At 39.6% G+C, this 17,885-nt stretch overlaps 1 protein-coding gene across 5 annotated transcripts in view; it reads right to left on the bottom strand.

Moving 5' to 3' along the window:
• Window positions 1-17,885, bottom strand: part of WDFY3 (WD repeat and FYVE domain containing 3) — a 193,373-nt gene that overhangs the window by 105,690 nt on the left and 69,798 nt on the right. For all 5 annotated transcript variants that reach the window (XM_064510310.1, XM_064510311.1, XM_064510307.1 and 2 more), the window contains 5 exons: window positions 10,608-10,717; window positions 9,413-9,574; window positions 7,500-7,692; window positions 4,338-4,524; window positions 1,288-1,454 (listed from right to left, as the gene is read on the bottom strand). In XM_064510310.1, coding sequence (XP_064366380.1) covers window positions 1,288-1,454; window positions 4,338-4,524; window positions 7,500-7,692; window positions 9,413-9,574; window positions 10,608-10,717 — 819 coding nt within the window. The remainder of the gene's footprint in view (window positions 1-1,287; window positions 1,455-4,337; window positions 4,525-7,499; window positions 7,693-9,412; window positions 9,575-10,607; window positions 10,718-17,885) is intronic.

Consider the following 17,885-nt stretch of genomic DNA (forward strand, 5'->3'; position numbering starts at 1 on the left):
TATAAATAGTTGTTTCAGGCAATCAAGCAGATTAATAAGTTATCTTTGATTATTATAAGGACCCCTAGAGAAACCAAATCTTAACCAGCTCTTCCGAGTCCAAAAGTGAAGATTTACGTAGAATCAATCAAGAAAACATGCTAATATGTTCTCCTTAAAAAGATGACTTGTCAACAGAATGAAGAAGTAGGTAAAAGGAACTCTGAGATGCTAGGACCAATACCAGAAAATTAAATACAAGAAGCCTTTGGGATATTCCAACAGACATAGGTTTTCTTATGCTAATGCATCAGCAAAGCTAATTGGCTTAAGAAAAAATGTAATATGTTATTACTAGAGTATGAGGAAAAAAACCTCTGGGTATGACCATTACCCTCATTCCCTATTTAGCACAAAGGAAAAACAATTCCTATGAACACTGAACACTCTAAATACCACAGAGAGAAGCTACTGAGACATGTAAGAGAAACAGCATGAAAGCAAACCCAGTAGCCTGTGAAACTATGAATGTAACTCTCACTGTCACAAAAAGCTCATAAATATCCCCACTGTTACTAAAACCCATGAGAAGCCAAGACAGCAAACTAGCTCCACAGTCACTGTCCAATTCCAAAGTCCTAGATGACATATAAAACATAATTAAATTTTGTATACAAAAATCAATTATCTTGTAAGAGTATACAAAAGGTGTGAAAAATAAAATTATTTATGTAAAAGCCCTTCCTCCTCAGACTTCCTCGACCTCATCTCTGTATCGTAACTTGCACTGTTTGCAGCACACACAAAATCCACCGCTCTGAGCACTGACTGTTCGTGAAACAGATTTCAGCTCAGAAGACACAGTTGCTTAAGCTGACAAAACTTCACTGAAAATAAATTTGGATTAAGAAAAAGGAAGAAGGAAAGAAGCCCACTGGTCTTCAGCGCTAGTTTAAATAAGATCAGGTTCAGACACCATAAATCAAAACAGTGCATCTCTATATACTGATGCTGACCTTAAGACGTCCATGTAGAAACTACCAGCAATGCAGTGAGAGATGTCTGACCCAGCCCTAAGTCCTCAAAGATGCAAGTTGTACACCTTTTTGTTTTGGAACCAACCACAAAGAAAAATGAACTCTGGGATTCATATAGCTAAGTATTTGATATGCAATCTCAGTAAAAGAAGGCACACTCCATAACAAATGTGTTGCGTGGTATAAAGCTTCTTTCAGTCTGACTAGTTTTTATTGGGGGAAAAAAAAGGGGGGGGGGGGTGCAGAGAGGACAAGGAGAAAGTACACTCACCTTTGCCTGCGGGCTGTGGGACTGCAAATCCAGGTAGTAGAAAGGGTACCCCAGTGGTAACACCAGCTGGTTTTAACTCATTGACACCATAAGTTGTCAAGGAAGTTATCAAATTAACTAAGTCCTTCAAAGCATCCTTAGATTCAGCCTCTTTTGCCTGTTCTAATCTAAAGAGAATACAGTAGGTCATATTAGCACAAGTGTATTTCAACTCAAATCGTTTTAACCAGACATTTACTTTGCTCTGCTAATTTAGAGAATATGTACTAAGTGAACCAGAGCGCACTGAACTTGAAGTATTTTAAATACTCTCCATTCACATTCATAACATTAGATCAGTTGGACATTTGATTTATGATAGCATATGATTTTATATGTCATAAAAAATTCACCTAATAAATCTTGCCATGAACTCAACAGCTTGCTAAAAATCAGCATATACACTAACATTTCTTTAAAATTCCTCTTAAAAACATGAAGCTATCTGATACAAAAATGCCGAGTCTGTCACTAAATAAATCTATAACTAACTTGCCAGATTACATCTGCCAGTTTGAGAATTAATACTCTATGTTAATGAAAAGGTATCAGAGTAGCAACATAACATCTAGAGGTGCACATTCTGACACTGGCAATTGCTAGCAAAATGAAGTCAGAACGAATCATAAAACCGACTACTCAAATACAGAACAATCCTCATTTCTCTTGACAGGATCCCCAGAAAAGGGGGGGGGGACAACAGAAGAACATAGACTATTATTCTCAATTCAAATCAACTGCTTACAAATTCAAAGCTTTTCATCCACTTACTGCTGTTTCAGAACACTAAGCTAGGGAAGACAGCATAAGCAAACCAGTTTCGTTTTACCGCTAAGCAAAGTGCTCACAAGCTGAATTATCACTTTGTGGCAGTGTAGCCCAAAACTGAGGGGACAGGAGAGGAGAGCAGCAAGCAACAGCTGGGGATGGTAATGCAAACTGTGCAAACTAGATCCGCAAAATGAGGTTGAACCTCATTCAAACAGCCATCAAAGAGGCACTTAGCTTCTCCATTACCATTCCACTAATCCTCCATATGCCCTGCTCTTTCACATCGAGTTGAAACTATATATGCTCTGCTTTATTCTTCACAGATCTCCTGCAATTTCTTACAAATCACCTTCTTCACATATCGTTCTGCGTTACCAGCTCCACAGCCTCTCTGTGACTTTATTCCCAGTGTCCACATTTCATATCCATATAGGACAGTAATCCTTACAACAGTATCATATATCTGAAAAAAAGTCTGTCAGTAATTTTGAGCCAAAAAATATCCAGAGGGAAAACATCGCTATTACACGGGCTTGTCCAAAAGCCTGCTTTTTGGAAATAAACTGTATGTTGATTTGAAGATCAAAAATAAAACTTAAGGGAAACAGCAAGAGATATGGCTGTTGAAACAGAAGTCACATTTTGAACCATCTTCCATCTCCTCTGCAATACCCAAATCGCCAGCAAATCAAAAACAGCAGTGTGGACTGCTCACCTCCCTCCAATAATTTTGCAAGGCTTGCGTCACTCTTTCCTAGAGAAACCCTAGGAAGAAATGGGGTAACGTATTTAATCCTTTAATCTTGTCAAACAAATAACTCATCTGCTCTCTAACCGTGCTCTCCTTTTCAAACCAGACATGCAAACCTCCACAACTCAAATAATTCTGGTAGGGATTCCCCATTCTTTCACCAAGAGAATGGGCAAGGTCAGGAGAAAGTTTGTTTAAAACACTTGATCTACAGAGGATCTGTTTTATACTTGACAATAAAACAACTAACAACAGCGCATTCCTCTAAAATTCTGCCTCAGCTCTGACTGAGGCTTTGCAGAAAACAACATAATGTCGTATTTACTAATGCATTCATTCAAAGCAAGGTAATTCATACTCAAAACCACCATTCATACTAAAAGAACAATCAGAATTCCTTAATGCATGTCTCGGCAATTTTGGCACAGAAGATAATCCCAGGTAAAACTATTCATAAATTCAGGATTTCAAATGCAACAGCTGCGCTTGATCTCCATTTCAAACAAAGAAACAAAACAACCCTGGACACTCAGAAACAAGTTATGTAATGGAAAATTTAGCCCAAATATTTGGGTGCCAGAACCTAGGACCCTAACACTGCCACAACAGTACCAAAATTGAATGACTTGAAAAATGGAGATAACAACCTCAACACTTCTCATTAATGGCCGATACAGCACTGTTTCTAAGCATCTTTGACCCCAAGACACTGGGTAAACTATACAATCCTAGAGTTTACTTCCACGTTTTGGTCCTAGATTTGAAAACATATATATATTTAAACAGCAATGCATGCTTCTTCAGAGTATCAAGTCCAAAGAATCAAAACAGATGGAGCACAGATTTAAAGCAGCAGACATACTAATTTTCTGTCTGAGAACATTAAAAAAAAAATAAAATCATGAATCATGCTTCAAAGTTTTGTTTGGGTGGACATTTTCATTACAACATTTTACAATGTATTAGTGAGTTAGTAGCATCTTTCCTAAAGATAAAGGTTTTTTCTGTGTAGGTATGTGCGCATGCACACACACACACGCACATATCCTAGTACTGTGAAGAGTTTTCTCCAGTATGCCCGTATCAGAGCTTGTATCCAAAAAACTCTTCAGTGCTAAGCAGCACACACCGCATTTACACATACGATTTTTCATTAGCATCATAATTAATGCAAAAAACTCCCACCCACTAGTTGCATCCAAAATATGTTTTTCTGGATTCTTATTAAATTTTTAATAGCAATGTTTTTACACATTTGCTTTCTCAGAAGAAGCACTTAGTCGTACACCAGTGCCACTGAAAAAAGAAATGAAGCAAAGTTTCATAAATGGAGAAGAGGATATAACTTTACTTTTTCATCCCACCTTCAGTTCATAGCAACCTATAATCATTTATTTGTTCAAATCTATTAACCTCTTCTTTATCAGGAAAAGCGCTCAGAAAAAGCTCGCAGTGATCTGTCGGCATTCTTTGAAGTACTTTCGCATACCTGAGCAAGAGGTCACAGAGGAAGTTGTATCCTTGCCATATCCTAAAATCATCCAGTAGTGTTTGCGATACATCGCTGGAATCTTTGAGAAAACACGAAAGCCCAGCAAACATTTCAACTATTTCTAGGGGAGAAAGGTCATCAGACTGCTGCATGTTCTGAACACACGTGGACAAACATTCTTTTTCTGAAAAGAATTGTGATTAAGAAATTTAAGATTTTACTGACATTAAGCATAGGAAGAAGCAAAATTAGTAAAATAAACATGGCAATACAGTAACAGTTACGTAACTATCTCTTATCACATAACATTCAAAGCGACAGAGAGCTTGGAGATAGGTAGGATTCTCAAGCAGCTTCAGATCTGAATTCTAACCTCCTTCTGCCAAACACCCTCCCCTTTTATTATCTTTTCCTTTTTAACTGAGAAAATGTATGTTTTAATCTATCTTCTTCCTTCAGGTACTACCTGAAAAGTTTCAACTTAGCAAGTCAGCAGAATAAAAAGACAAATCTGAAAAGCTGATGTAATTCTAAACCCCTTTTCCATTTAAAAAAACCCCAAAATTATATAAATCATTAACTTAAACTTTGTTACTGATGTTAGGTAAAACCCTACACGTAACCCCTTTACATCACATCTTACTGCTGCTGGTTAACATTTCTTTGGCTAGAATATTTGCTTGCTCAAGAAATCTTGAATAAAAGGAGACAACTTGCCTCACTCTGCATGCCTCTCATCCTGTATGTTATAATCAACACTCAGTTCACAGATAAATCCCAAAGAGCTTTCACAAATCTACAGTCAGATTTCAGGTTGTACTACTGTTTTAAAAGATACGCACTTCAATTACCTACTATTTTAACTTCCCAGCATTCAGGAGACAAGTGCAAATCTTTCTAGCTAGACTGATTACAAATTTTCCCACAAGATCAGATCAAAACATACGATATTGAAAGGATGTCCTTTTGCCTATGATAAAAAGTCCTAACTTCTTTCTGGAATATGGGATGACTCTCTTGACAGATGTTATCTCTTAAGTCAGGTTCATTTTTAATCAACAAGTGAGGGGGAATGCAGACTGGTTTTCTTTATAACATTGTATTTCACTTATTGAAATTATAAAGAACTCAGAATATCTTTTCGTATGCCAACCTCACTTTTCTGTTGATCAAGCCAATAGTGAGGTGATAACAGCAGTAGCTGCCATACCCTAAATGCCACCATCAGAACTTGGTTATTTTATTTGTTGCACTTCATAAAGTTTTCACACATAAACATGCACCTTCTACATTCATCAAAAATCTATCAAAACGTATTTACAGATGTATGCAGAATAACTATCACTTTTTAAGTCATGTCTGAAAATATTTAACTGATGACTCTTCTGCACTTCTAAAGGAATACTGGACATTCACATCTTTCTCACTGGAGTTGGAAGCACTCTACTAGTGCAAGAAGAAACAAACTGAAAACACCTGAAGTATGTGCGAGCATAGTGACATATTTCATAAAATTTCAAAATGATTGTATTGAACAAACTTAAGACAACCTGCTTTTCAGGGTTTTCAGGTAATTGTTTTTTCCTTTTTCAATAATTGCAGACTGCTAAGATTTGTGATAATGAAGTCAGCTCATTTAAACAGTTGTTCCAACTTAAAACTAAATATGCTTTTAGACCATCCTATCATTTGAAAGCCTTAAATGTAACATCAGAAACAGATTCCACCAAATTTTGTATCCCAAAACCTAAATACCCACGTGATTTTAAATCAATGCAACTCCAGTACTTTCATTAATGTAACTGTATTCAAAGTGGCTCCTATGCATACACACTCCAGCACTGGTTGTCATCTTGCTTTGGTATGGCAAATTGTTTGTCACAAACTGGCTAAGCAGCAGCCCTTGCTAAGCAAACCATGAACAGTTCCTTGTAAAGACACAGCACGAATAAAGCCTTTGTTACATTAGCTGTGGAAACCTCTAACCAGCTACAGGAACACCCCTGTACACCTACAGCTTCCATGCTTGAAACGGGACGCTCTTCGTCTCAAATAAGAACAGGAGACAAAATTGAATGATTCTCGCTGCTTGACCATGCATATCTGAATATTCCCGTGATTTCATTTCTGAGAGAAAAATTTACTGTTTCGTTTGGCTTAAGCCAGGCTCTAGGCACAATATCCTTGGGCTGGGGACCTTGCAGGGGAGCTGGGCTAGACCATGGGGGAGAAGGCAGGCAGGCTGTTCCAGCATGAAACCAGTAAGCACTTAGGTGTTCAGACTCAAATGTTCCTGTGAACTGTACATCATGCTCCCTGGAGCATTGCCTAGTGCCTGTATTACCCAAGTTGTACTGTTATCAGGGTACATCAGCCCCCTGATTTCCTGGATAATGGAAAGTAGACTGCAAATCACTGGCGGTTGTATCAGTCTGACCTGGTCTTTCCCTCCAAAATGAAAAATGTCTGGGAAAAGAATGTTCTCTGAGCATACCCGAATTAGCTCTCCCTGGTTTGCTTAATGCACCAGTATTTACTACAGGGCAGCAGCTTTTATGCGCTTCTAATAGCTCAAAATGCGTCAGCAGAACACATGGAGCTGGTTCCTCTCCCCGTGGCTTCCACAGATGTCCCCACACTTTCATTGCCAGCTAAAGTGCTGCCTAAACAAGCAGCTGGAAACGAGACGCAGAGAGCTTGCCTTGTGTCTGCAAGGGGCTGCTGCTGCTAATTCAAATGCAGGACAGGAAATAAGAAATTCCCCTTAAGAATTAATGCTGTCAGCAAAAATTGCAAACTTACGCGCCTTCCCGATGACTACTTTTCAATACAGGCAGTTACAAAAGTCGCCAAAAAATGGAAAGGAGGAGGTGAAAAGCCTTTCCTTTTGGTTAGCAAAAGCTCTACACCAAAATGTTAGGGGAAACTCTTCTACAGTGTTAAATTGAAACATGGAAGAGGCAGGCTTACCTACAGACACCTCTCATTACATGAGTACTCTGAAACTTTACCAGTATGGAAATACCTACATGTCTAAACAAAGAGCACGTAAGCCTTCCTAGATGTATTCTTTTTCATGCCTGTTTTATAAATAAGAAAACTATGATGGAAAAAAAAATCAGATACAAACAATAAATAGTATTTGAGAAAGACACATACCATGAATGTATTTTACTACATTGACACTAAGGCCATGACGCGATATGGTCATTAGTACTTCCCCTGCACTCTTCCTCCAAGGCAGATTATAGGGAGGGCACCATGAGGTTATTGCACTGAATAAAAGCTGGAGATCATCCTTTTGAGCCAGTTCTTCCGCCGGGGACACAAAACTGCACAATTTTACTAAGATCTGAAAGAATAAGTCATTAAATATCTAACATTAACACTCCCTTCATTGGTACTTATGTCTGAGTTTAACAAAAGCTGAAAATAGTCTTCCACTTAGCATAAACATCAAGAAAGTAATGCACTCTTTTTTTCCTTGGTGTATTGTTTCTTTAATTGAAATTAAAGACAAAGCTATTCAACACATGGTTATTTCACATCTCGATTCAGTTAAAAATGAGTAGCACAAGATCAGTAGGGGTGTTTAAATCTCTTACGCTGGCATAATATACTTGTTTGGATACTCAAATTATTGTATTCATGTACAGGCCACCTGATACTCAATTTACAGATAGAAATCCTGAAGTGGGGCAGAGCCACTGAAAAGCAAATTGTTGCATCCCTTCATAATGCAGGAAGGGTAATGACGAGCTGTTGACAGAGCGACACCCACACCTTCTTGCCAAATGAAAACAGGCAAAACAGTGGGGCAGGAAAGGTCATCTAAAACAATGCTATAGACCCACGTGGATCTGAATTTCCAAGTTACCCTAAACCAGAAAAAAATGCAGCCACACAGCCAGAGATATTGTGCTGCACTTCCTTTTGTACGTTTCAAGGTCATCTGTTGTCCAGTTTGTGTCTCATGAAAGAGGATGATTTTGCCCTGAGACTCCTTCCCAGAAAACTGCAGGAAGACATTGCAAAGCCACATGCATCCTTAGGAGGAGGTTTAGAAACTAAGTCAAAGCAGAACCTGGGAGCTATCCCAAATTTCACCCATTCCAGCTAACTCATGTGAGAGCACCTCTTTATGGCCCTTGAAGAGGGACAGAAAAGAGCACAGTAGCAGTGTATTGACAGGGGACTGTATGTTTATCGTTAACACTTATCATTTACGACCTCCGATTACTGCTGACAGAAACACAGCAAAGCCATTTCTGAAAGACAGCTCAAAACACATCATGATTTCTGCTTTGGAAGAGAGCCTGTCATATTAAGACTTTAAAAAAGAAAAAGACTTTTAAAAAAGAAACACACAACAGGCAAATGGGTACATTTTCATTTAGTGACAGTTTCTGGGCAGATATTCTAGCTAGCAATTGTGGGAATAAAACTCTTCATTTTCATAGAGCTGGTACCAAAATGCCTCACAGATGTTGTATTTACAAACCTCAGCACTGCCTTCAGGTGCTTGAAGGATGTGACTGCTGACAGACCTCTATGTTTTTGCACACATGGGTACAATAACCCTAAAGGCATGTCCAATTTATACACTGAAACAGGCAATAGGACCATCTAGCCCTTTCTGACAGGAGCTTTCAAGCTCCTTCCAACAAGTCTGATCATGAACACGTATGGGAATTTCTTTATAACAAGATCTCTGTTTGAAACTTCAAAAAGCAGAGGCAGGTCAGCTGGAGTCCCTGGTCTCCCTGGCAAATCTGCACATGCAGAAACACCTTCAATTGCGCCATACCTGAAGCAAATTACTTGAGGGAAAAAACTGTAATAGTACCAGCAAGCTAAGCTCGTTGATTTCCATTCTTGAAGAAGGAAAAATCAGTGGAGATGGGAATTTAACTTGAAGCATGCTTGCAGAAAGATCCATCTCACTAGAACAGCAATTTGTGAAGAGTCAAGAAAGAGCAAAACATGGTCCAGAGAAAAAGTTTCTGGAGATTTCTCTCATGAAGCCTTTTCATTCTCTTTTCAAATTTTATAACCTCTTTTACCTTTCTTACCTGTACAAAGACTTTCTGTAGTAGCGCTCGGCGCTCTGCGAGAGGTAGCTCGTTCTGTGCTCCTCCAACTACCTCAGGCACATGTGGAAGGTCAAAAAACAGATATAGACATTTTACAAGTGTGGAAGGCACTGACATTGTAGTCATGCAGTCCACAGTTTTCTGGAAAGAAGAAAAAAAAAAAAAAGGAAAAAACCCTTTCAGTATATTACTATATTGAGAAAGCCACACTCATATAATAGTTTGTTCAAACGCTAGGTTTTTTTTTCCTCACATCTTTATGAGGTGTCCACATGCAGGACAGATTCATTATCTTTTCTTGAATACCTACCTAAACAGTAACCACAGAAGTAGCATTAGAATTTATTTACATTACAACACCATCTAACACCCATAGTTGGGAGCAGTCACTGCAGTGCACAGCATAGAAACAAAAACTGACAGTCTCTGCCAAAAGAAGCTTACAAGTTTATTACAAGACCTTCAGCCAAGCCCTCATTAGCTATCTATTCTTTGTAGTAGTAGAAATGGGAGTGGGAGGAGAATTTGTCAGTTTGTGCACTAGCTTGGCAAGAAGATATAAGGAGGCATAAGGAGCAAAGTAGAAGAAAATATGAAAACATCAGTGGGAAGAAAAGGCAAATTGGGGTGGACATAAACACAGATGACGTGTTGAGATATAAAGGCAGATTAGAGCAGAAAGAACAAACCATGCAGCTGTCCAGGACATTGCTATGAATCAGCTATCTGATGGGGGGGGGGGGGAACAAAAGTGGAGGCAGTACAGCTTCATGACAGCTCACCACTGCCTTTGGCTTCACTTCATAGCAACGTGCTCTCCATGAATGGGGAGCCCAAGGAAAAAGATGGAGTGATTTAGGTGCCATACATGATAGGCACCTGTGGGACACTAAGCAGCATGCAAGAGAAGCCTTTGGGGAACAGTAAAAATTGCCCGCACAATGCAAAAGAACATTCTGGATTGAAGTCTCCTACGAATGATTTGCAACTTAAACCACAGGGAGTTATAGCAGAAGTTCTGAGGCAGTATAATAAAAAAGGGTCTTAACAGAGATGAGAAAGGAGTTACAACACCTTTTAGCACGTGTTCACACAGTTCATTATTTTGGTCCTTTTGTCTCTCCCCGTAACTTTTTTTTTTTTTTTTAAAAGAAACCTCTTGATGAAAACTAACCTGTCCTGATGAAGCTAGTAAATTAATTGTGGTGAGCAACATCCAACCTCTACTTGCTTCTTCGCTTTGATTGACCTCCAGAAACTGGACTATGGCACGACTCGCAGCCTCTGTAGGGGGGAGGGGGAAAAAGCAAGAAAAATTAAGTTTGAAAAGCTGCAGTGTGGAACAGACATCTTCTCAACAGCCCAAACATTGAACTCTGCCTCACCACTTGAAAATAGAACTTGGTTCAGGCCTACACTCTCCAGAAGCACTCTTCAATACCCTTCCATATGCACTTGGCGTTAACAGTAATGAGGTCACCAAAAATATATTTTTTGGTCACGTATCATATTTTAAACCAGCAGGCATATTGCAGTAACATGCAGCAACCTTTGTTGAAATATTTCAGCTTTATCAAACACGATGCACCATTTTTTAGATGCAGGAAGTCACCACCACTTACTGGTTTCAGTGCAAAAAATCTAATACTTCATTTCTGGAAAAAAAACCAATGCACTGAAGGGAAGGAGACATGCAGAAAGACAACAGGAATAAAAAGCAGAAAGTAAAATTAAGAGGAAAACCAACAGTTAACCACATCCCCATCCTACATTTTTTAAAAGATGAAAAAGCAAGCAAATTATGGCTAAATATTAAGATCAAGTGTCTGCTTCTGGAATCAGATGCTATTCCTTATCAGTCAGAGCCAAATATAAACATTTAAATGAGATAATAATTTATCAGTCCCAATAGCAATGTAAAATCCTAACTGACTGCTATCTAAAAGCACACGTACGTTCAGAATTCTATAATGCCCGTCATGACAACTGCCCATTAGCTTAAAACCATTTTTCATTTATAACTGCAAATCAATCATGTTAATACATTTAGGCTGAGCCAGGACAGAAAAGGAAAGTGCATGATATTGCTAAAAAGAGGAACTACAATGGAATTAAAAGAGGAGGAATAAGTCAACGACTGAAGGAGAATCCAATTTTAATCTTGTCTTGCCTGCTTCAACTGCTGTCAGATTCCCCAGTATATACTTGGGGATGAGTTTGCTCTAAGGTAATACATTATATACGGCAACATATTTATCAAACTTCTAACATTAACTGGAATTAAAGGAGAATATTCTGGAGAATCAAATTTGAAAGCTTATAGAGTAGATGATCCTAAAAAAACCTCTACAGTTGGTTGTTTTACATTCAGAACAAAGTTTTCACAAAAGAGACAATCATCATGATGAGCCAAATCTGTCAATCACTACATATACTGGTGAATCAACATAACAAAAGACCAGGGTATGATGAAACATTTTTATTAACAGGAGCACAGCCAGAAGGTCAAGGGAAATGATTACCCCCCTTTACTCAGCACTTGTTAGACCACATCTGCAACACCGCGTTCAATTTGGTTCCCCCCCCCCAAATACAAGATAGACATCCAAAAACAGCAGTTTAGCAGAGGGCCACCAAGCGGGTCAGAGGTTGGAGCAGGAGCCCTGCGAGGAGAAGCCGAGGGGCTGGGGCTGCTTCAACCTGGGGAAGGTCAGCTTTGCGGGCCCCTCACGGCAGCCCCCCCAGTACCTACGAGGAGGCCTCCAAGAAGCGGGAGCCAGGCTCTTCCGCAGCAGTGCGTTAACGGAAGCACCAGAGACAACAGACATAAATTGAAGCAGGGGAGGTTCAGACTGGCTGTAAGGAAACACTATTCCCCCGTGAGGATGGCCAGGCATTGGAAGGGGCCCAGAGAGGCTCTGCAGTCTCTGTCGTCGGAGATTGAGACCTGACTGGACGAAGCCCTGAGCAACCTGGCCTGATCTCACAGCTGGCCCCGCTGGGAGCAGGAGATTGGAGTAGAGGCCTCACCAAGTTCCTTCCAACCTGAATTATTCTGTGATTGTCATGTTTATGGAAGACAGTCTATTTGACATCTTATTCAGGGAGAGTTAAGACCATCCATACTGGTGCCAGTTTCACCCCTTTCACACTGATGGAATAAGTATGTTTCCCTAAAGCTGAGAAACCCTCTTAATATTCATGTTCCTAGCTGAAATACACAAAAAGACAGAGATTAAATGTAGTGAAATCCACGTTTGTTCCACTTGTGCAATCACTATTTTTCCACGTTTTTGTTTCATGGGCTTATTCCTATGGTTATACCAAACCCCGGCACGAGACCGGCTGAGATAAAACAAAGCTTGAAATACAAGGCGAAAGGTATGGCAATTTTTAAACTCGCTCACAGAAACGCGGACGTGCAGCAGCTTCCCAACACACCAGCCCAAAGCACCTGCTAGGCTCTCTGTTTTCCAAAACAGTTGGTCAAAAAAAAAAAAAAATATTGACCAAGTACAAGCAGCTGATGAGAGCCTAGCTTAGAAAGCACAACGGACATGTCAGAGCCAAGGTTCTTATATCTGAGTTCTATGTAAAATGCCAAAATCCATGCTAAAAGCCACTTTTCTCAATTCCCAGTTAGTGTCAAGCATGTCTAAAGCACGTGCTACTCTTCCAGGCACAATGCCCTGCCAGCCCAGACTAGGGGCAATTTAGTAGACCCCTTCTTTTTCCACTGAACATATACAGAGCCAGGAAATTAGTGCCTGACTGTAGGCATGCAAAACAGTGCCAAACAGGGTATGGAGAACCTCCCCGGGGCATGTTTTCCAAAAGCACTTGTGGAACATGGGTTCTTTCAGTCATTTTTTAAAGTGAGAGTCAGAGGTTAAGTATGTGCTTCTGAAAATGTTATCAGGCTGCTGGCATCAGAAATGGCATAGCAGTTGAACACTATAAATAGCAGTTTCAAAACTGTCAGTCTTAATTAAACATTATCTAAAACACAGACAGAATTCTAAGTGCAGGAAGAAATTCTCTTGTCATCTGCTCTGAGCTAATTTGATAGCACTATAGTTCAAAATTCATTTCTATCATCAGTACCAGCCTTATTTTAATTTCTTGTACTTTTTCCTTGTGCTCAAGTAATCTTTCAGGTGTAACAGATTTGTTGCACCCCACCGAGATGTCCTTTTCCCTTTAACCTCTGCAAAAGAAATCACAATCTAGATTCTGGACAAGACAACTAGTAGAGATGGCAAAGGAGCAAAAAAGAAAATCCAATAATATGTAAGTACTCGTCTTGATAATTATGCAGATGCATGCATAAATATGCGGTTATGCAGTTAATACAGTAACTAGATTTTTCAACAAGGATTCCGTATATAAGGGATAGAAGCTCGATAGATTGGAACAAGGGAAGAAATTTCATACATAAGAGATGAAACAGATGCTTTGTGTCCTGGACTTCAGAAATGCAGCAGATGGAAAACAACAGGTAAGACCTATTCAGATTATTAGCAAACAGCAGCACAGCATTACAAGGCAAAGCCACTGCCCATAGCAACAGCAGAGAAATTCAGCACATGAAACTTTTTGCCGGATGTTCTAGCACAGAAAACAACATATATTCGCATTGTACTTTTATACAGTGTACTGTTATACTAAGTGGAATAACTGTGTAAGACAAGTAGAAAAACACGAGTGCATACCAAAAAGCTTCCAGGGTGGGGGGAGCAAAAGAGGGGGAAAGAGTCAAACTCATGGACACCTTCTCTGAACACTCCTGCAAGGAGCCTCCCCTCCCTCACACGGGGAATGCTTGCAAACAAAGTCAGGCGCCCAGGAAGGGTTAGAAGATATGAATAGTTTCAACTGCTTTGCTAGAAAGAGAGAAATATCAACCTAAACCGAGATGACGAAGTCTTCCTTGAGCCCGAATCCTGGACAGTGCAGCGCTGTCACCACAGACTGGAGATATGAAGCAGCTGATGCCTCTGCAGCATCCAACGTGGCAAAAACAGAGGGCTGCTCATCAAACGACAGATAAACGACTCAACTGGGCCTGCATTTAGCCTCACTAACACAGCTGATAAAAGATATTGCTTTCTAGGATCTCTTGGCAAGAACAGTGCTGAGCCACAATATTGCACTCCCCTTGCCTTGGATAAGGTCTCATCAATGGTATCAAAGATTACTTAAAGGTTAACAAAAAAAAAAAGTAACAAGATATAGCAGTGGTTGATCAGGACTGACTCCTGTTCACTACCCAGTAGGACACTGCTTCACCTTTGCAGCAATTTCAATAAATAAAACATTCAAAATGGAATCCCTTTGTAAAGCTGAGGCACCCACAGGACAGGAAAAAATTATAATGAAAAACCACAGACACGTAGTCAGAGAACGTTAGATCGTTTTTAGTCTCCTCTCTCCTCAGTAAGAGGACAAGTTACCTAACACGCCAAAAGAGACAAAGCATCCCCTAACTCCACTTGGGTTTTTATCCCCATTCTTTCAAGGAGAAAGAGATGGTAGATATATTATCAAAAACCTGAGACTTCATTATGGGAATGGCCTGAAAAGCCACTTATTTGGATAGGTTAAGAACATTTCTTGAATTACTATCCACAATTATCCAAACTGGAAGTTACACTTGAACAGAAAAACAAAAAACAACAACAAAAAAAACCTTTAACTCTTGTATATCTAAAAGAAGCATAAAATTAGTTCTGCTGATGCGTGACAGAGCTTAACCACAGCGAAAACGAGAAACAAAAACACAGTATCAAGATCAATGGAATATTAAAATGAACAAAATAAATACAGACATTGTCGGATGCAGAATATAAATCAAAAGCACTGATGTGGTTTTCTGCAATGATTAGACATCATGAAGATAAACATTTATCAGTTTGGTCTCCCAAAGTGCTTTTCAGCTGAGATAATGACAGTCTTTCAGCATATCTGTTCAAGAAACGCCTAAGGAGGTTAAATGCATCTTCATCAGAGAAACAGTTTTAGTAATTCAGTGATATTAAGAAAAAACAAATTTTCACAAGGTAGAAACAATAACTGGAAAAATTATTTCTGGAGGGAATGAGGGATTAGTTTAATAGTCTAGAGGTACAGTAAAAGAAATAAATTCAGCATGAAGTAGTGAACACTGTGACAAATTCATTCAGAGAGTGTCACAAATATGGAATGAAATGTTGACTAAAATAAATGAAGTGAGACAAAACAGAACTGAATTTAAAAGGTACCTAAAACAGTGATATAAACAGAGCTGCATGTGCCCATCATACATATAATTAAATTTCAGGATGCTTAGTTTTTAAAACATATTAAATCTTAAAAACAAAAAATCCCAACTTTTGAATTTGACTTTAAAAGGGTGTAAAAATGTCTCAGCCTTATTATGAACCTTTTCTCTCTCTCTCTCTTTTCAATTTTCTGCCCCTCTGCACAGGTTTTACAGATTGTCCCCGCAATTGTTAATCCATATGCTGTCAGGGGAAGTACCTCAAATTCTAGGATTTCTCCCTCATTAAGGACACCATTCTGAACCTCCCTGCTATAAGCAAGTGCTTTGTGTATCCTGATACGTTAAATTAGGGGAGCTGTCACTAAGTCATTTGGTGCGCTTGAGATGCAGGCAATATAGAACTTGTATTAGTAAATGTGGAACAACTACTGCAGGGTACCAAATCACAGCTTGCATACCCTCACCCGCTGAAATGCGAGCGGCTATCATAGCAAAGGAGAAATATATATGCTTGCCCTGTTTCTTCTTTCTGTTTGCTAGCATCTGCTATTGGCCACAGCCAGAAACACAATACTGGGCCACGTGATTCTTGGTCTGATCCAGGGAGGACACCTGAAGCACTTCTCTTGCAAGTTTGCAACGTGAAACTACTCAGTAGTTCAGATCGCTCATGTACAAGGCATACGTACTCACTGAAACGACAACTGAGGGGTACCAGGCTTGCTCAGCTCACTGCGTCCATGCCACGGACAGGATTTCCCTGCACCTACCTGCATGTTGGCCACCCCAGCACCCAGGACTTGCAGGACCCCCCCACCTGCCCCAGCCTACCTACAACGCCTGGACCTGGCACGCCAGCCTTGCCGTCTAGACTGGAGGGACCATCTGAACAACGCGTCGCTGCAGCTGGCTTACTTCTGCAGTGTGTCCAAATTGTGACGATGCGCCGAACACCCTAAAACGTGTCATTCAAAGATTTACAGTGCACGTACTTCAATCTGCAGCAGCGACACCACAGAGGAACCGACTGCATCCAAAGTACGTCTTTTGCGAGATGCACAAAATAAGTGTTGCCTCCTCAGTATTAGCAGCCAAAGAAGCCATTAGTAGCCAAATTCATGCTACCAAAATTTCAGCAGTCCCTGCACGGTTTTTAAGCAGTTTATCTTTTTCAGCCCTCAGCCAAAAGCACTTGCAAAAGAAAGGTTCATTTCAAAACTGAGACTATGCTAGAAACAGATGAGTTTGAACACATTTTAGCGTAGTACTACCAGGTTCTTTTGATCACTTCAGACATGAAACTGGATTTATTTGCTAAATATTTAGTGGCGAAAAAGCTCAGAATACAGAGACAGCTATCTTAACTGCAGCACCACCATTTTCCAAAACAGACTAGGTACTCTGAGACAAGGGAAACCACGTGCAAATCCTCATAGATATGGCTACTGCTGTGGTCTGCAAAGCACCACGCTCGCACAGGAAAAATCTGAAAATACAAGAGAATCTAATTCAGTTTCAACTTCTTCATTTTTATTACTCCAAGGGTACATTTGTATAAAAGAAACAATACCACTGAAACAGTAGCCGAACACAATGCTACAAGCGCAATATTAAGTGACTGTTGAAGACAGGAGGCCGGCACAGTTATTACTGAATCATGAAATACTGTTCTGAGAAAACTACTACAGTTTGCCAAGAATAACTGAGACGTGTCATAGCTACTAGCATAAATATTCAAAAGCCTGATGAAAAAAGTCGCACTGTGCTCCATTAAAAGACGGGGGGGGGGGGGGAAAAAAAACACCCTTCAGGTTACATCTATCATACCACATTCCCAAATGTAAAATACTGCCAATGAGTTTAACTCTTTACAGATAGAATGTAAATGCTTATAAGATGTTTTTCTCCCACTTTTAGCTATTTGACTGTTGATAACGTTTGTAGGAAAAGCTTATCTCTAGAAGTAAGCTCAACAGTTCGATTGCTTCACATCATCAAGGATTTGCATTTGGACATTATCAGAGAGATTTCCGGCATACAGATACTACTGAGCTTCTTCACTCTTAAAAACATATTACGAGATGTAATTGCTTGTTAATAGGCTATTAGGACAGGCAGTATCATTTTTCATGGTACACAAAAGGAATGCAAGTTTAAGAAAAACAAGAGAGTTCAGCCCACATACACATC

The sequence above is a fragment of the Dromaius novaehollandiae genome, chromosome 4 (genome assembly GCF_036370855.1).
Source record: "Dromaius novaehollandiae isolate bDroNov1 chromosome 4, bDroNov1.hap1, whole genome shotgun sequence".
In the NCBI taxonomy this organism is placed as follows: Eukaryota; Metazoa; Chordata; class Aves; order Casuariiformes; family Dromaiidae; genus Dromaius; species Dromaius novaehollandiae.